Source organism: Talpa occidentalis, unplaced genomic scaffold (assembly GCF_014898055.3).
Source record: "Talpa occidentalis isolate TD23 unplaced genomic scaffold, MPIMG_talOcc4v2.1 talOcc4.8, whole genome shotgun sequence".
Lineage (NCBI taxonomy): Eukaryota > Metazoa > Chordata > Mammalia > Eulipotyphla > Talpidae > Talpa > Talpa occidentalis.
In genome coordinates, this window is record NW_023605194.1 from 17,733,397 (window position 1) to 17,754,125 (window position 20,729).

At 40.6% G+C, this 20,729-nt stretch overlaps 1 protein-coding gene across 1 annotated transcript in view; it reads left to right on the forward strand.

Annotated features, from left to right (window-relative positions):
- The window catches only part of CFAP58 (cilia and flagella associated protein 58), a 46,144-nt gene extending 44,574 nt beyond the window's left edge, over nt 1-1,570 (forward strand). The window contains exon 9 of the mRNA XM_054690361.1: nt 490-1,570. Coding sequence (XP_054546336.1) covers nt 490-601 — 112 coding nt within the window. The 3' untranslated portion in view covers nt 602-1,570. The remainder of the gene's footprint in view (nt 1-489) is intronic.
- The last annotated feature ends 19,159 nt before the right edge of the window (nt 1,571-20,729 follow it).

The window sequence follows — 20,729 nt, forward strand, 5'->3', positions numbered from 1 at the left end:
TGTACAAAGTGAGAGGAAAATTTGTATTTTATAAATGTCCAACTTTAATTAAGATACCTTATGTGTGGTAAATATTTATAAGTTTCCACTGGGACTTTGGAATATAAAAGTTGATAAATGATGAATTAGTCATTATAATTGAGCCAAGAGAAAGATTACTCTAACTGATCTTTGGAGCCAAACAAGTATTTTGTAAACGAGGAAGATGATCACAAGTCAGCAGCCTCAAGTCCATAGTATCTGGTTTATAATGAGCTCGGCTGTCCCTATTTAGATCAACGTTAGGAGGACACATTTAATTGTATTTTTCCCTAATTCTATGTGTTATCATTGAACACCTAATTGGATTTAAACAACCAACTTATCTAAAACTGGAAGCTTTAATCAAAGAAGTTTTCTGTGGCTAACTTACCCCAGGAATTAGGGTACATCAAACTTAGAAGAGGAAAAAGATGTTAAGGGAGCTGACTTTCGCCAATTCTCTTACAGAAATAAGGACAGAATATCCATGGATAATTCCTTCTCAGTGTCCAGACCAGCTGGTCCCCGTTTTACTGGAGGTGGATTTCCCCTCACCAGGCCATCCAAGGTCAAGTCCTAACTTGAAGCTGCTGACTGGGTCCAATTGAACAACTCATGAAATTCACAGTCTGGGACATGTGGCAGAATCGCTTTCAAATCTCTTGGATCATATTTAGGGAAATCAGCACTTGATGCCCCAGGATGGAAAGAAATGTGGAGCCATCATAGTAATGTACATATAAGAGTCTGAATAATGATGTTCTACTTGGTCCACATGGATATTAACAGATTGTAATTACATCTATTCAATTAGGCTGACCCATTGCATGAAGCAGATCTTTAGTTACCACCACGTTGATGGATCTGAAATGCACCCCATCTAGACATTCCATGTGGACAAAGCTTTGGATCTTAATTTCTCTACTATAGACATTGGTACACTTGAAAGATTTTACTGTTAAAACATAATTTTGAATGCAATGTATTCTTATTAATGAGAATCTATTTTAATTATTCCTCATTAATAAGTAATTGCATGAGATAAGCAAGAAGGACAAATTCTCAAGTATTTAAAAAGTGTTTTGAGAATGATTTTTATGTGGAATCTTTTTTAGGTCTGGGGTATGAATATCTATACCAAAGAGAAACATACTAATAAATACTTCATCATAAAAAATAAAAAAGAGCCTTTGTAGAGATTTTGCTCTTTGCTTTGGTAGAATACATAATTAAAATTTAAAGCTACTGTGAGGCTTTGTTTGACCTTTGTTTAACACAAAGATTTGATGCAGAGGAACCAAAACTATAAAATGAGGATACTGTCATTTCTAGGACTCACTTTGGAGAACAGAAGTACATTGGGCAAGAAACTGTTGGCTTCTAGACCACCAGCCAGCAGTTAGAACCTTGAAATTCATCGTGTTGTCTTTTGTTGAAACCACCATCAAGTGGGCATCGGTTTGAAGTTCGCTTGTTAATTGTGTCCATTTAGTGATGCCATGTGGGGATGCCATCTCTCTCGTAATAATTAGACATCTGTCATTTTTAAAATGTCATTGAGAAGTAGCTCAGGGATGATCAAGGATAATCCCTGCAGACCATTCCTTTGTGCTCTGTGACTGAGTTTCCCATTGTGGGAAGCAGGAGATGCAGTGACCCACTAGGTTTATTTGGGTTCAGAGAGGTGGGATTCTCCAGGGATCTTCTACAGGTTTAAACCTTCTCAGTTCACTGCCAGAAGCAGCCCAAAGCAAGGATCACCATGAAAGTGATTGGTTATGGAGCGATCGCAGGAAAACCAGCAAGAGGACAAAACTGGGACAAGGAAAGGAAGGGAGGACCAACCCTTGGTCAAGTTTCATGGTGGCTGGATCTCGTGGGGGGCTCTGGAGACCTCAGGGTTGCCCCCCTTGCGAGTGAGGGAGCTGGGGTGTTTATATCTCCCATGCTGTCAGTCAGAGGTCAAGGACTGCTCTGGGGGTATCCTCCAGGGTCTCTCTGATTGCAGGCGGAGCGGGATCTGGCAGTCTGGGGGGAAGCCCTCTCACAAAGACATTGCAAGTGCTGACTACGAGAACTACAGAAGTGATTCGGGGAAATGGCCCGGGCAGCATTATCCTCTGTGGCTTCTCCAGTGGGAGAAACACAGATGAAAATTGACCTGTGTGGACGGTGACCTGTGGTGAGGTGATTGTCAGCACACAGACGGGGGTCTAGAGGAAGGGCTTGTATCCTAGGGAATTTAGAGAGCACTTTAAATCTCAAGAATCACAGCGGAGCCTTTTACGTTTCTGAAAATCACTGATATTTTCCCTCAGAATCAACCACACATTTTTAAGACAAAAGATTTGCAGTTAAGGTAAAACAGTTGTGATGCATACCCAACACTGACACTTTCCCGTCCATTCAGTGCAGCTTGAAGCACAGCCATTGCCAACTTCGTCCTGAGTCCTAGACTTTATAGGCACTTCACTTTTCTAGGGCGCTTGGGTCTGTGATTCTCACTCTCCCAATATGATAGACTCTGGAGTCACATCCCATTTATCATAACAATGGGTTGTGTTAAGGATCAAATGAATTAACACATGTAAGCTTTAGGACAAGATCAGGCACATAATAAATGTTCAGTAAATATCTGCCATTATAATTACTACGTAAGCGATACCTACTGTTTTGAAATTAGAAAATAAAAGTTGTTACCTAATACTTTATTACATCAGCTGTAAAAGTGAGTCTAATCTTCATTCAGAGGATGGAAGACACTAAAATATCTGGGTGAAGTTGGATCGGGTAATGCAATTTATAATTGGATGACTTGTAGAAATGCCATATGGGGTATCTCATGAAAACTTCTGTATATTTTTTCTTGTAATTGACATCAGGGGACAGATCCTTCACTTTCTGAAGTCAGGACTTCCAGAGGGAAAGAGCTGCCACCTTCTTGAAATGGAATGGAATGGGGCATCAGCCTCTGCAGCTGTGGGCTCTGGTTGCTGACATGCAGCTCTGTAGACTCAGTGCAATTCTGTTCAAGGGGGGGAGTGAATTAAGGCCAGTAGAGGTAGAAGACACTGGACTGTCTCTCATTTACTGCACATCCTGTGAGCCCAGGGTATTATAAGCAATAACTATTTAGGTGCAGGTGTTAGCACTGGAGCCACAGTACAAAAATGAGCTGTTAAATACACAGAGATTTGCAAATCATTAAAGATAACTGTGAACTCACAGTGGGTCGAGGTACTTTTAAAATCACAAATTTAAGCTGTATTGTAAAGCAGCATTAGGAGATCGTACAGTAGCATCCTTTTACCCTGGGGTTTTCGGAGTTTCAAAAAGGAGTCATGTTGCTCTACCAGCCATTGACTCTCGGCTGGGCTGATGGGGAACTGGTGTGGTTTCTCTGTTGATAGAGAGAGACATGATAAAGGGGACTCCCCTGTCATTATTTGCTGGTCATAGCTTCTCAGCAATTGCTCTTACAGTCCGGTTTTTATTGTGCTTACCTCTGAAGAAATTGCTCAGAGCAAAGGTTTGTTGCTGTGATAAGCCATGAAGACGGCTACTCAGGCTAATAGGAAAAGGCAGCAACTCTCCTTGTCATGGGGCGCCATTTTGCTATAAAAATTTATCCAAGGTTGATAATTATCATTTGATTTCCTGGCTTACTAAACCAGAACCCGAAGTTCAATGTAGGCCAAAATGCCCATTGGAAAATATTATATAATGAATTTTGAGCAGTATGTCATTGCAGACCTGGATAATTTGAGGAAACTGTTTCTCAAACATAATCAATTATATGGAGATGTAGTTGGAACAGGGACAAAGAGAGGACATTTTTCAACATTAAACGGTAAAATAGTTTAAAAATATATCTCACTATTTTCTTTGTAGTAGATGGAAAATGTTTTTATGGCAACGTCCATTTTTAACTTCTAATTCAATGCTGTTTTAGTACACCATTTCTCATATCTATTATTTAAAAGTTCCATTAGGGTTTTGAGACCCATTAGAATTTTATAACAGTGTGAAATGTGATATCAACAGTGTGCCATTTTTCTTTTTTATAATTAAAAATAGATTTTCACCTCTTATTTTAAAGTACCTGACTAAAAATATGGATAGAAATTTAAGAAACACAGATGCAATAAAAAAAAAGGATATGAATAATCCCACTGGTAACTATTACCAATCCCTATTGGTAATTGTTGTCTCTCTGGGCTATCACTTGGAACTTTTCACCCTTGTGAAAAGGGTGTGCCAATGCTTCGTGCCCATGATTTGTTCTGATTGATTGGTACTTATAATTTCCCAATTATTAAGTGTTTCAAATATCATCTTTGAAATACAACCATTTTATAATTTTTCTGTGTATCTTTCTGGACATTTACAAAAAATATACATAGATATATTTGGTTTTTAACAATCAAAGATATAACTGAGGTATAATTTACATATGATAATAGCATATTTTAAGTACAATTTGATAGTTCTGATAAATACTTAAGCCCAAGAAACCACTGCCATAGTCACCATCCTCCCAAAAATGTCTTTATGCCCCTTGGCCGTCAATATCCCTAGCCCTCATCTAACCCAAGCAATGATGGAATGATGGATCTGTTTATCATTTTATGTTATTAGTATTTTATTCTTTAGAATTTCATATAAATGGAATCATACAATTTGTTCTTTTTTTGTGCCTAGCTCCCATTTTCCCCCCATGTAGTATAATGTTTTCTTGAGATTCAACCGTGTTATATGCATCGGCAATTTATTTTATTGCCAAGTAATATTTCATGATACTAACATAACACAATTTGTTTCTTGATTTACTTGATGAGAAATCAAGTTGTTTTCAGCGCTTAGACATTATGGATAAAGCTGCTATGAATGTTCATGTACAAGTCTTCACGTGGACAATTATTATCTTTTCTCTTGGGTAAAAACCGAGAAGTAGAATTGTTGGATCGAAGAATAAGTAAGTATACATTTGACTTGATAAGAAACGCAGATTGTTTTCCTAACTGATTGGACCATTTTACATCCTTAACAACAATGTGTATGAAGTCTAATTACTCCAATCCTTGCCAATATTTGCTATTGTCAATATTTTTTTAAGTTATTCTGTTGACTATATAGTGATATCTCATTGTGGTTTAGGTTTGTATTTCCTGATGTTTAATACTTCCAAGCACCTTTTCATGTGCTTCTGGCCATTTATATGTCTTCTTTTGTGAAGTGTCTTTCAAAATTTTGCCCACTTTTTATCTTGCCCATTTTATTAGGTAGTGTAAGTTCTTTGTCTCTTCTGGATGCAAAATCTTTGTCAGATATATAAATAATATATATACACTATACATAAAATATATCTATATACTATATATATAACATTTGTGACTTACCTTTTCATTTTTTTTTGCAGCATATTTCAATTTTTTAAAATTTTTATTAGGCATTTTTAATTTTAATAAGGACCTTGTTTTTCTTATGTAGTATGTATTTTCCCTGTCTTTTTTTAAGAAAATATTTATTTATTTATACAAGCACTGGGTGCTGTCAGAAGTGCGGGAGGGTGAGAGAATTCACCAGAGCCAGAGCGGGGAAGAGAACAGGCAGACTGATAAAATATACTGCTGAGGGGAGCAGCAGGCAGCAGAAGAGAGGTCTGCGCACCATGTGGGACCCTCGCCCAGTGGCCGGGGATCGAACCGGCGCTGCAGAGGCTGCGGGCAGCTTCGCAACCCAGGGCTCAACTGCTGCACCACTGGGGAGACCCTATTTTTCCTGTCTTAAGTATTTTTTGCCTCCAAGACAGTAATGATTTTTTAAATCTGTTTATCTCTAGAAGCCTAAGTGCTTTTTTTAAAAAAAAAATTGAAGCAACTTTTTTTATAATGTAGGTTTCAGGTATACAGTATTATAATTTGATATTAAATATACTATATTGTAATCTAGTTCACATCTTCCACCATATAATTAGTCCCTTTTATTCACCCCCTTCTCTCTGATAACCACCATTCTTAACAGTTGAGGAGATTGTTTTGAGTTGTTTTGAGTTGATTTGATTTGTTATTTCTTCATCTTCCATAGGTGAGTGAAAACATATGGCATTTGTCTTTCTGTGTCTGACTTATTTTAGTTAGCGAATACCTCAAGGAACTGTGGCAAAAAAGGGGCAAGGTTTAACCCTTCTTTTAATAGCTCAGTGGAAATCCATTGTGTGTACATACCACATCTTTATCCATTCATCTGCTATTGGGCATTTAGGTTGTTCTCAAATCCTGGCTGTTGTCAGTAATGCTGCAGTGAACATAGGGGTGCAGATAGCTCTTTGAATTTGTGTATTTGTTTTCTTCAGGTAAATGCTCAGAAGTGGAATAGCTGGATCATTTGGTATTTGTCTTCTTTATTTTTTGAGGAATGTGCATTTTTTTTTCCTTAGTGACTGTACCAATTTACATTCCCACCAACTGCATACAAGGGTTCCCTTTTCTCCACACCCTGGCCAACAATTACCTCTTGTCCTTTAAATACTAGTCATTTTCACAGAATAGTTCATTGTGGTTTTGATTTACGTTTCTTTAACAATAAGTGATGGTTAACAGCTTTTCCTGTGCTCCGATCTGTATGTCTTTTTTGGGGGAACTGTCTGTTCACATCCTCTGTCCAGTTTTAAATTGGGATGTTTGTTGTTGACTTTTATGAGATCTTTATATATTTTGATATTAACCTCTTATCTGACATATGATTTGTGAATATCTCCCATTCACTAGGTTGCCTTTTTTTGATTTCTTTTGCTGTGCAGAAGCTTTTTAGTTTGATGTAGTCTGTTTATTTTTGCTTTTGCTTCCTTTGCCACTGGAGATGAGTTCACAAAGGAATCACTATGCTGATTTTGAAGCATATAGTTTTAGCTTTTATGTTTATATTTACAACCCATTTGGAGTTTCTAAATATGGTGTGAGGTTATAGTACAGGTTCATTTTTGTTCAATGTGGATATCCAGTTTTTCTGTATCATTTACTGAAAAGACTGGCATTTTCCGTTTGAATTAACTTGGTGCATTTGTGGAAAATCAATTGACTATATCTGAGTAATTTTATTTATGAACTGTTTGTTCATAGCCTTTAAGTTTTATAGTAAGTCTTAAATTTGGATTGTGTGTGTTTTTTCAACTTTCTTCTTCTTTAGAATTATTGTTGTTATTCTAGATTCTTTTGTTTTTCTGCGTGTCTACCAAAAAATCTTCCAGGAGTTGGATTGGAGTTGAATTGGATCTGTAGATCAGTTTGGGGATGGTTGTTTTTTCAACCCATGAACATGATATAGCTCCACATTTCTTTAAATCATGTAACATTTCTTCAGCAACCACTTGTAGTTTTCAGTGTGTAGCTATCACATATATTTTGTTAAATTTGTGTATTTTGCATTTTCTGATGTCATTGCAAATGATATTTAAAAGTTTATTTTCCGGTTATTGGTATTGAAAGTTCAGTTGATTTTTCTGTGTTCAATTGGTATCTTATGGTGTTGCTAAATTCACCTGTTTTACAACTTTTTGAAATTACCTAGGATTTTCTTTTTTTTTTTTTTTAATTTTTTTTTTTGAGGCATATTTTATTTATTTATTTGTTTGTTTGTTTTTGTTTATACAAGCACTGGGTACAGTCAGAAGCACGGGAGGGTGAGAGAATTCTCCAGAGCCAGAGCGGGGAGCAGAGCAGGCAGAAGGACCGAAGTACACTGCTGAGGGGAGCAGCGGGCGGCAGGAGAGGTCTGCGCGCCATGCGGGACCCTCCTCCAGTGGACGGGGAGCAGCCAGGGATCGAACCGGCGCCACAGAGGCTGCGGGCAGCTTCGCAACCCAGCGCTCAACCGCTGCGCCACTGGGGAGGCCCTACCTAGGATTTTCTATGAACACAACAATGTTTTCTATAAATAGAGTTTTTCTTTGTTTCTAATTGGTATGCTTTTGACTTTTTTTAAAATTTAACTCTTGGGTGATGTATGATTTCTCCCTTCAGGTGGCTTTTGACTGTTTTATTTGTTGGTTGGTTGGTTGATTGGTTGGTTGGTTTATAATCACCATACTTGCACTGGCTGGGACTTCTAGGATAAGATTAAATTGAAATGGTGAGAGCAAAGTCTCTGCCTTGGTCTTGGAGGAAAGATTGAGTCTTATATCATGAAGTATGACCATAGCGCTAGGATTTATATGGATGCCCTCTCTTAGGGTGAGTAAATTCCCTTCTATTTCTTGTTTGCTAGACGTTTTTAATCAAATATGCATATTGAATTTCATCAACATCTTTCTGTATGTTTTGAGATAATAATATGCTTTTTCTTTTTTCTTTTGTTGACATGGTGAATTACTTTGATTTTCAAATGTTTAACCAATTTTGCATTCTCCAGGTAACTTCTACTTGATCAGAACATATTATTTTTACATTTTATTAATATTTTGTTAAGGACATTCATGATTACGTTTGTGAGATAAGTGTTCTGTAGTTTTCCTTTGTTTTTATTATGTCTTTGTTTTCGAGGTCAAGTGTTTTATGGCCTCATAAATTGAATTGGGAAATGCTCCTTCTTCACTATTTCCAGAAATACTTTGTGTTGGATTGGTATTATTTCTTCCTCAAATATATTTGATATCATTGGCCAATAAAGTCATCTGAAATTATAATTTTTTCTAGTGGGGAGTTTTAAAACAGATAAAGGGCAATTCAGATGTTCTTTTAATTTGTGTCACTTTTAGTAATTCATGTCTTTCAAAGAATTTGTGTTTTTCACGTGAGTTGTTGACCTTATTGATACAAAGTTGTTCTAATATTCTTTTACTACCTTAATATTGCTGGGATCTTAATAGATGTTCCCTATTTCATTCTATTGGTAATTTGAATATTCTCTCCCTATTTTCTCTTTGCGAATCTACTGAGGAGTTTATCAATATAATTTTATCGATAATTCCAAAGAATCAGCCTTTGTTTTATTATTTTTCTTCTATTGGTAGTTTTTATTTCATTGATTTCTACTCTAATACTTAGTATTTTCTTTCTTATATTTAGTTTGGTTTAATTTTCTCTTCTTATAGCTTAAGGTAATTGATTTTAAGCCTTTTCCTTAAAAAAAAAAATACAAACCTAAAAGTCTATACATTTTCCCCTAGGCTTTGCTTGCAATCCATCCCAATTTTTAATATGTTGTGTTTTCATTATTATTCAGTTTAATTAGTTTCTACTTTCCTTTATTTGACTCACGTACTGTTTAAATATCAATTAAGCCAAGTTAGTTGCTAGTGTTCAAGTCTTCTAAATTTTTACTGGTTTTCTATCTACATGTTATATTGAGAAGGAAGCATTAAATCTCCAAATATGATTGTGGCTTTATCTATCTATCCTTTCTCCACTGTTAGTTTTGCTGCATGTATTTTGAGGCTTTAAAATTAGTGAGTAGACATTTAAAATTGTGTCTTCTTGATAAAGACTTTCATTATTATGAAATCTCTCTCTTTATACCTGCTAGTATTGCTCGACTCGAGTTTATTTTGTTTCCTACTAATATTGTCATTTTCTACTTTATTACAATTAGTATTTTTATATTATATCTTTTCACATCCTTTTACTTTTAAGCTATTGATATCCTAATATTAAAATCCAATTATTATAGGTGGAATACAGTTGGATATTGCGTTTTTCTTTCAAAATTCATTTTGGCAATCTTGTCCTTTTCATTGGATGGATTAGAATAATTATATTTCATGCAGGTGTGAGTATTGTTTAGTTTAGCGCTACCATTTTGCTGTTTGTTTCCTGTTTGTCTCATCTGTTCATTGTTCCTCTTCTTCTGTCTGCTTTTGTACTGAATATTTTTTTCAATCTATTGAGGCATAACTGACAAACAAAATTTGGGGTATTCAAAGTGTGTGTGTGGTATTCAAAGTGTGTGTGTGATGTAAGTATACATTGCAAAGGGGTTTCCCCCATCATGTTTATTAACATATCTATGATCTCACTTTGTTTACCTTTTTGGAGGGGGTGAGAACATTTAATTTCTACACTCCTAGCAAATTTCAGTCTTACTATACAGTGTTATCAGTTATAGTCACCGTATTATACATTAGGTCCTCAGGCCTTAATCATCTCACAAATGAAAGTTTGTACCCTTTTAACAAATTCTCCCTATTTCTTCCACTCTGCAGACTCTGTAAACACTTTTCCACTGTCTATTTCTGTGAGTTCAATGTTTTTGTTCTTAGATTCCATATGGAAGTGATGTCACATAATACTTGTTTTTCTCTGTCTGGCTTCTTTCACTTAGCATAATGCCCTTCAGGTTTATCCATATTGTCACAAGTGGCAGGACTTTCTTTTATTGCTGAGTAATAGTCTAGGGGTGTGTGTGTGTGTGTGTGTGTGTGTGTGTGTGTGTATTCAGTAGATTGCCTTTTTATTTTGTTGATGGTTTTCTTTGCTATGAAGATGCTTTTTAGTTGTTCGTAGTATTGCTTGATAATTTTTGTTTCTTTTTTTTTTAAAGATTTATTTATTTATATAAGCACTGGGGTACAGGCCAGAGGTGTGGGGGGAGGGGCGTGAGAGAATCCACCAGAGACAGAGCAGGGAGCAGAACAGGCAGAAGGACCAAGATACACTGCTGATGGGAGCAGTGGGTGAGACAGGAGAGTTCTGTTGCGCCATGTGGGAATCTCCCTTGCCAGGCAGGAATCGAACCCGAGTTGCAGAGGCTGCGGACAGCTTCACAGCACTGTGCTCAACCTGCTGTGCCACCCGGGAGTCCCGATAATTTTTGTTTCTTTTGCTTTTGGTGTTTAATCCAAAAAATCACTAAGAATCAGCTGCAATTATAATATTTTGCCAACTAGTGATTTTCTTATTTTATCATTCTTTCTCCTTTTATCAGCTGGCTTTTTACTGTTAGGAAGAAAATTTTCTTCCTCCCTCCCCCCTTTCTTATAGTTATATTTTCAAGCTATTTATACAAACAATATGCCTAATAAGTATGAGGAGTAAACTCCTCATACTTATTAGGCATATTGTTTGTATCTTCCAGAACAAAAGTCCTTTGACAAATCAACTATTTCCATTAAGCTTTCTCATTCAATGATACAATGGAAATTGAAAGAATATTTATTTAGTCACAGCATATTTTGAGTTTCTACTGTATATGATTTATTGCGCTAAGCACTTAAGTAAATCTAACTAACAGTTTTCAAAATTTTAGAATTTTGGAGTTTTTCACTTCACTTCCAAATTCCTTTACATAGTTTTACTCTGGCTACTCATTCTCTTTTGTATTCTATCAAGGAAGAGGACATGTCTTCTTTACTGTAGGCTAATTCCACTACCTTTACTTACAGTCTTATTCCCTTCCTGTCTCGTGGAATCCTGCATGTAGATAGGATGGCATAGTGGAAAAGAGCATGTGGGTTTGGGGATAAGACATGCTTTTTAATTTGAATCTTTATCCTTCAGTGATATCAGTTTGATTTCAGGCAAGTTAAACCATCCCACCTTCAGACTCTAATTTGTAAAATGGGCATAGTAACAGTATGTACCCATCTCACAGAATTGTTTTGAGGATTACAGGATATTTGCAGCACCTGACATATAGTAAATGTTCAATAAATGCCAACTTAAATTGTTATCTCTTAATAATGGTCTGGAAATTAAAAAAATATTATTTTAAATGGCCAGGTGAATGGATAATAAACATTGTAGAAATTGCTTCATTTCTCTCTGAACAGCTATGGTCAAGAATCCTCATTGGATTGTAAAACCTTCCGTTATGCTCTATAAATAGGTATTAGAAGATTGAATGACTGCTAAAGTATATTCTGCCAATTCTGTCTCTTTCACATAAGTGATTAGTCTTTCTTACACTTAATCTGAGACAGAATGCCAGGAACTCTCCCCTTTCATTCTACAATAGCACTGCTCTCTTTTATGGCTTTATGGAAGACAATTCCTTTTCATCTTCTCCATTGCAATGATGCAGGGAACTTAGTGAGTGTAACCATACCAGGAATAGTCATCATCACAAGAGATTTAAAAAACCCGAATGTCCACACCCCAGAATCTTTGGGAGAGGAACTCACATTTTCAAACCTTGTTGCATGTGGAAATCACTTGGGGGATTTTTTAAAATCTTGATGTCTTGATTCCGCTTGCAGATATTCTGATTTCATCGCCTGGGATCCTTTAAAGCACCAGGCAGTTCTGATGTGCAGCCAGGCTTGGGGATGGCTCCTTTACATCCACTATCTCCTCCTTGAGAACCCCCCCTTCAGACCCACAACTGTATTAGTGAGCGAGGAAGCAGCCTCGGGGCTATAGAACTTGAATTCCAGACACAAAGTTAAACTGATCAGCCTCTTTGACAAATGCTGTCGTGTCCCCATCATAACGCTGAGATTTTCCTTGTCTCTGATGGGAGCACAAGCCCCCAGCCAGCCCATTCTTAGATTACTCAGTCTGACCCAGTTCCTTGCCCCTTCTCTCCGATTATGCTCTCTGAACTCTGACCTATGACCACAACTTTTCTATGTTTTTATCAACCTTTTTTTTTTATCAACTTTTTTATCAACCTTACCCCTTGCCTCTGGCTTTTACCTCGTGGCTTGCTTCATGCTTAATTGAGAATGCAGAAGTTATAATATTGATAAGTGCACCCACAGACCTAGAAATCCACTTGGGGTTTTGCCTGTCTTCATTTCCCTCCCACGAAGAAGAGAGAAATGTGCCCACATCATCAACTCCACCTTTCTTCTGGGGCTCTGGATACCCTCTCCTCACTGTCCTGAGGACTTGGTATCGCAATAAGATTTATCACCCCTGTCCTTCACCATTGGAGTGTCCTCCACAGGATCATTCCCACTAGCTTATAGATATTTACCTGCCTGGCCCATTAAACAGCGATCTTTCTTGATTTTACATCATCCTTCAGCTTGTACTCCAATTTCTCTTCTTTCTTTTCCAGAAAATCTTCTTGAACCCATTACCATGCATGGTCCCATGCATGGTCCTGCTAGTCTTCAACCCTCTCCAAGGTCGCTTCAGTCTTTGGTCATACCTCTGGAAACACCCAAGTCAGTAGAAACTTTCCTGTCCTGATCTATGCAATCTCTGCTTGAAACACAGCACACATCTGCTAGATGTCCACCAACATAAAACTGATGCTTATTTTGCATGATTAGAGCGGTGTTACCAGTCTACCTGACCACACTGGATACATGGGGGTGATGTATCCTGCTAATATCGTCATCCCACAAAGTACATGATTGCCACCTGGCATTATGGGTGATGTTTGTCTTTATCACTTGGGTAAAGTGATGTTTGCCAGGTTTCTTCACTGTCACATTACTAGTTCTTCCCTCTCTATACTCTGTTCCTTGGAGTCAAGTCACTAATTTTAACACAACCCCAACTAGGAGGGAATGTGGTCATTAAGTTTCACCAAGGAAGATACTTTTTATCCCAGTTTTCAGATTAGGAAATTAAGACTCAGCAAGGTTAAGTGAATTTCCTAAGGCCACACATGGACGTGTGACTAATTTTATTGGCTAATTATCTAGATAACTTATAGCCATCCAATTTCTTGCACGCATGCGGGCAGCCTTACATGAGAAATTAGTTTGGTTGTAATGATTTGAAAAAGAAAGCCTCCAGGTGAATGCAAATATGCTCTCTCAGCAAGACATGTCAGAGTTTCTGCAGACCAGAGCCGAGGACCATGAAGATGAAAGTATCCCAGTCGAGGACAATGGAGAGGAAAGGGATCCCAGATGATGCATCTGCAGAGCCAGGCCTCTGGCTCCAAAAAGAGGGCATTTCAGGGCTGGGTTCCGGCTCGTGTTCTGTGGCTGGAGTCTGGCTTCTCTCGATGATGTGGTATTTGAAATTATTTTCTGACTTGGTGGTGAACTTTCAAGAACTGGAAAATTTCACAAACAAATCTAGATCTCACACTTCTCTTGCAGAGCTGAGTGATCTGCCAGTACTGCGTCTTCCCCGTCTATGGCAGACGTCGCCTGGTACCAGCCTCTGTGGGTCCCTTTGGGGGAGTCAAGGCTGGTCCCAAGTCACCACATACCTCACAGTATGTGACTGCAGCTTTTGGTTACTGTAGCTGTCTGAGCACAACACCCTTGCTGAGGGCGGTGGGGGGGGGTGAACTTTCTGCCCCCCACTGGGGCTTAGAAGGGGAGTTGGCACATGCAGAGCACTATCAGCGACCCACGTTGTGAGAGATGGTGCCCAGCAGGTGGAGGCTGCTGCAAAGGGGTGCGTGTGGCAGTGCAGCAGATCACCTCGCATATGGCATCCTTCTTTTCACTTGAAATGGTTAAGCAGATGGGAGGAAATCCCAATTAAAAAAATAGATATGGAAGCAAAGACTACTGTGAACTGATGCAAGTGTGTAAGCCATGGGGAACGGTGCCAAGTGGACAGAGTTGCAGGGAGGAGACTGGGTGTGGGAGGAGCTAACAGGAGCACCTGCAGCTCATGTTCTGTTTGAGGTGGTAATGGGAGGACCCAAGAGAAGGAGCAGCATCCTCCCCTCTAGGCAGACCGCATGCCTGGGTGTTCTCTGATTGAACAGCCTTGGCTCTGTTGAAATAAAAGGAGAGCCAGAGGCAGTATAAATAATTTGCACAGCCTCATCCAAACACGGACTCCTGAAGATGCCGTTTTAATCTTTTTTGTTACATGGATTGATGACAGTGTGGATTTTGGTTTAGTGGTTAAATACTCCAGAGCTAACAGTCTAGTTTTTACCACTGGAGATTGTTTCAGCTTTGCCCTGAATTGGAGGGTCAGTTTCTAGCTACTGTACTGGTTTACCCATATTTGCATTATCACAGAAAGCTAAGTGATTCGTTATGAGGCTGTTTCTGTTTACAGATGGGAAGTTTTGCTTGGGGAAGTATTTTGCCTGTGCAATACTTTTCATCTATGAAGAGACCTTGGAAAATCACTCTGAAATTAATTTGGGTTGTGTGCTACCAAATCAAGACAGGCAGAACACACCCATCCATCAGGTGGGCTTATCACCCTCACGGTGATATAGACATTAATCTCCCTGGCATCAGTGAGGGTTGAGATGAGAAAGGAAGGCTTGTAGCAGCTAATTATATCTCCCTGTATTAATTACCATGTTAAGTGACAGTTTTGTTCACACCTTGTTGTTTCTGCTAAGGAAAAAGGAAAAGAACAATTTTGTGCAGTTCTTTGAAGATTCAGAACAGGAATCTTGGCTCTTGTTCTTAGCAGATTTCAGGTTGAAATAAAGAAAGGATAGAACTATACCACTTGTGCTTGGTGGCTTAATAGAAAAAAAATTAATGACTTTCATCTTATTTTGGCTCAGATGCCTACCTGAGATATGATTTGAAATGAGTTTCCTATTCTCCACTCCCCTTGCCGAAGACTTGGAGATTTATCAATATCTCACAACAACAAAGAACATTGCTCAGTACGATTTGACACAGGTGCTGCTTTCTTCTCCAAAGAACCATCATGTCGTCTTAACTTCTATAGATTTAAACAGGATTTATACTTCATAAACCCAAGTGTATATCCAAATCCTCTTGTTATTGTAAAGAACAACAACAAAAAAGCCGTACTCTCCATAAGCCAGTCTTGTTTTCGATAAACCTCTAAAGAAAGATTTGTACTCTCCCTAGACTGAGCATTAGATGAAATAAACCAATGTGGCTGTACCCCTCCCAGAAAATGGGCCGACCACAGGCCTGGGGGTCCTGTAAGTTTCCAGGCACTAATCGGAAGAACTGGGCAAAGTGGCTGGAGTGAATTTGTCTCTACCTCTTCCTTTTTAAAGCAGATAGCAATGTATGTTTATGTTTGTCTTTCTGGAACACAAATATGCGGTGCTGTTTTCTAGTTAGAGACACTTTTTACTATTTCCTTGTGGGATTTCTAACCACAGGTTTTATTTCCCTGCTGATATTTAGTGTTACGTATTAGGATTATGCCCTCCTGACACTAGGAAATTTCCTCTGAAGAGGTTGTATTTAAGCCAGATATGGCCAAGCTTGTCTGGAATCCCTGGCTTGCATTCTATAGTGTACAAAGAATTTGACCACCTTTCCCATTGCCTTTATTTTGTTTTATTATTATTTTTTAAATATTCATTTATTTATGCACACAAGAACTGGGATGCAGGCCAGAGGAGTGGAGAGTGAGAGGATTCATCAGAGACAGAATGGGGAACAGAACAGGCAGATCGACTCAATACACTGCTGAGGGGAGCAGCGGGCGAGTCAGAAGAGGTCTGCTGCACCATGTGGGTCACCTCCCTGGCTTGGGATCGAACCCATGTTGCAGTGGCTGCAGATAGCTTTATAGTGCTGCGTCTTAACCCCTAGCACCACCAGAGAGGCTCCTGCCTGTATTTTAATATGTAGTAGAGACAGAAAACGTGGTGCCTCAGCATTGCACAGAATGAGCATGTAGGTGGTGCCTATGGGCATGCATGCCTACACCTACAGGTGTGCACATAAAGTGCAGATACAGCGAGGATGTTGTTGAGAAGGGCACATAAGCATCGTGGAAGGGGGCATGGGATGGAGTAGAGACTGACTTGGTTAAACCCCAGTCCTTAATTACGCGTGTTATCCATTAATCCCACCTTCAAAAGCATGTAGGGGTGTTGTAAGGAAAGACTTGAAATAATACATATAAATCATAGATGATGAAGAGCAAATGTTAGTTTATTTTGGACGAATAGCTATTTCCTCAAGATAGGTATCAGAGTCACAGTCCGGGTGAATAGTATGTAGATAGGTTGGGATTCAGTCATTTACTAGTTTCACATCTGAGAAGCCCCAACATCCTTTCAATTTGTTTCCTTTATTTGAACAGCAATCCTGCTTCTTCCAGGATGAGTCTGGGTATAAAGGTTTAAAATGCTTTTGACTGACATATTTGTGTATTTCCATACCTTTGTGACAAAGGACTCCATGAAAAGTACTGCACTATGCCAAGGCACTTTGATCCTATTCGAAATATTAAGATCTAAGTTTGAGCTATTTCAAAGGTCTGATAATTTCCACTTTTATTCCCATCACAGAAATGACTATGGAGCCACCAGCCCCAGCTGGAATTTTTCTGCTGTTGTTCCCAGGAAGGCACATCCCTTTCATGCTCAGTGTGGACAGCCACTGATTGCATCAAGAGACTACCAGCTCATGTAGATGATAGAAGTTGCACTGGCTTTGACTTAGCTGCTAATGAGTAACAGCTCTGTGTCTAGCTGCAAATGTGCCCAGCCACCGCAGGGCTATTGTGAAAAGCCAGACACTTTTATCCTCCAGGGCCTTGAATGCTGCCATCAGGTTTTGCCTGGAACAGTCTGGCTTTTGAGCCAGCACCTTGTAAGTAGGAGATTTTCATGCCTAAGACTCAGAGAAGACTTGATAAGCCAGTGTGGCTACATAGTACTAGTATTGACAGACATAGCTACTGAGTGACTGGAATGGACAGCCCATTCTTTCTAGTGGCACAGTCAGCTGGGAACCAGTTTAACTTGCAAAAGGGTTACATGGTGTGCATAGAACAGAATCATGAGATTCAGAAGTTTTAGTTTTATTATTTCCTTTTTAAAGTTATACAAATGATAAATTTTCATTGCAGAAAGATTAGAACACATGATATGCATTAAAGAAAACACAAGGAGCCACATATACCACTTAAGGACAATCATTGTTAATATTTTGGTGTACCACCTTCCGTACTTTTTAATGCATTCTGATTGAGACTTGTAGACTCTAAGGTTTGAGGATAATTTATTCTTTTAGAAACTTTGGTTTAAAATACTTTGGTTTTCAGATTTTATTTGAAGGAGAAGAACTTGTTCCTGTCAAACCAACTCTTGCTGGATAAAAGGATGGATGGATGGATGGATGGATGGATGGATGGATGGATGGATGGATGGATGGAAGAAAGGTATGAAGAGATGAGTGGAGTATTTCCAATGATGCGACCTTAAACTAACTGGTACAGGGCATTTTGATGGCTCTCTTTGGGTCAGTGAGATCATGTCTGCCAGCATCTCCTGCTTTGGGAACTTCCTTCTACCCTACTCCAGGTGACCTGGTTAATTGTCAAATATGCTGTATACCCATCTCCAGACCTCCCAGACACAGGCATGAGCCCATGGCTCAGTCTGAGCGAATCATATTCTCTCAACCCCGTGGATACAATGATTGTGCTGGGGCGGGGAGGGCACATGACCCAAACAGGGCTAACCAGAGGAAAAGCCCCTCTCTCTACGGGGAAGCTCAAGGTGGAAAGTGGGCAACGAGGCAGTCTGAAACCTTCTTGCCTCTCCCTGGCAGAGAATTTGTCTGTTTCTCTGCAGTGCAGAGAGACAAAGGGAGAGGGTAGAGGGGGACAAGGGGAAGACTTCCTCGTTCAGCTGACATGGTTTGAACCCTTGGATCCAGTCATCCTTAAAATTCCCAGCTATGTCAGTCAACTAAGCTTTTCATCTTGCTTACGCTGTTTTTGCGCAAATCATGCGCGAGTCATGACTAACCACGTCTCCAGCTCCTTGGAGACGGGCGCCTGTCTCTCCTGGTCTCGGCTCACTGCCTGGCTCCCGGCCTGCTTGACTCACCGAGTTATCATCTCTTCTTTTTTGGGCTCAGGACATACAGCCTTTCCCCTTTCCTTCTGCCTTGAGAACATCATCTTCCAGTTCCGCGTTCACCGTGGTGATGGGCCGGTCCCTTCCTGGGGAAAGGATGCCCAAAGCATGCTTTTGGCACTTGGATAAGGGGAATCCTGTGACTTCTCTGACAGCTGATGGGGTCAGATGGGCAGGGCAGGCCCAGTTTTGATTAATATGCCTATAAAATGGAATTCTGGGACTGACCTCCACTCAACTCAAGCAACACAAAGATAATTGACCTTTGGAAACTGCCTTTGGCAGTCTTTTTATTATTTTTATAGGAAAGTCCTGCAAACCAATTACATCCCACAATGGGCCTTTTATGGTGCTATTAGTTTAATGCAGCTTTCAGAGAAATTAGTCCTCCGGGAGCCTGAAATTCTAGGGGAAAAAAAATACCTCCATGGACTTTTTTGACTTTCGGATTAGCAGGAAAGATGGATCAGTGGTACGGTGTTCCCCACAGTGACTTTTGGCATTTGCAGCCATCTGACCGAGGTGCCTGTTCCTACTCTGGGCCGTTGGTGTCTGCCCCAAGCAAAAGGAAAAAATAAAAAAAGTTCCAGTTGCCTCTTTAGAGAATTCAGTCTACAAATCAAAGAGGGTTTATTTCCCCCCCCTTCCTACCCCACTGCCACCCCCAGTCTGTGGTTAAAGAAGGAGAAGTGACAAAATGAAAATAGCACTTGTGTTTCAAGGTCCGGCTTTTTCCACATGTGAAATTGCAGCTGTCTGCCTTGGATCACACGGGGCCTTCTGCGCCTCCCTCCCTGGTCACCATACTTGCAGAGTGACCTCGCTGGGGCCACTGTCAGGGACAGGCTGTAGGTCTGGACTGAAAAAGAGGAGGTAACTGTGCTAGCAAAGTCACCCTGCCCCAGCCCGGGGGTCAAGTACCCGGGGAACGCTGCAGGCAGAATGGGTGCAGGAAGAGACCCTCCCAGGTGACAAGAGGAGCCAGAACTTGCAGGGTGCACTTCTGTTTTCCGGGGTCTGAATCTCAGCTTGGTCAGCCAGCTCATCCCTGGGGCAGGCCAGGGGCTGCAGAGCAGGTCTGGGAGGCAAAGCACCTGAGCGACTTGCCCAGGGGAGCTGCTGCCCCCTCAGACCAGCCGCGACCCTTGAAACCCCAGCCCGCCTGTCCCCGTGTCGGGGTCATTGGCCAGCCTGCACCAGGCTACAGTCTTCCTGTCCCCTTTGACGCTTGAGACGTGCCCTGTGTCCTCACACTTTCCCTCCCTGTGACTGTCCTGCCTCTGAGACAGCCGAGGAATGAAACTGCAAGCCGTGGGGTGAGTGGCCCCAGTCCTGTTTGAGCAGGTGGACCGAATCATGCACCGGCAAGCCCTGTGCAAACCGTTCAGCTGTTACACTGACCACGAGGCTTAGAGCCTGACCATGATTGTCTCACGACTTCCTGGACGGAGGGCACAGCTGGGATGTCACCCGCCTCCCCGTGCGTCGCCCAACCCAGAGCAGGCTCCACGTCGCTGTCCTCTAGCGCGCGCGTGGACCTGCCCTTTAAACATCTCCTGAGTCCCTCCGGGGAGTCAGGTACAGTCTCCTTTCCCAGGCTGGTCCCTCAGCGTGAGAGCCGCTGTAAGAAAGCCGCCCCCCCCACCCCCCTTCAACTCCAACGAGCGCCCTCTGGCTCTGGTGATTCTGTCCCAGGAGAGCAAAGGACCCCTCCTGTGGGCTGATCCCCTGGGAAGGAAGGAAGGGAGGGATAGAAGTCTCCCTCCTGGGGGAGGGGAGAAGAAAACACAGGAGAGCCCACCTTTGGGGGTGACATGTGGGATGAGCCGCGGGGGAAGCACCTGGCCGCAGCGAGCAGGTGCGCAGTGTCACGCCCGCTGGGGCCTCTGTGCATTATTATTTTTTAATCCATTTCTGGTCCTAACACTTGAACTGGCTGGTGGTTTTATTAGAAAGCGGAGCGGGACCCCCTCTCCTGGCCTCCTGACGGCTCCCTGTGGAAGCAGCAACCCTGAGTCGTT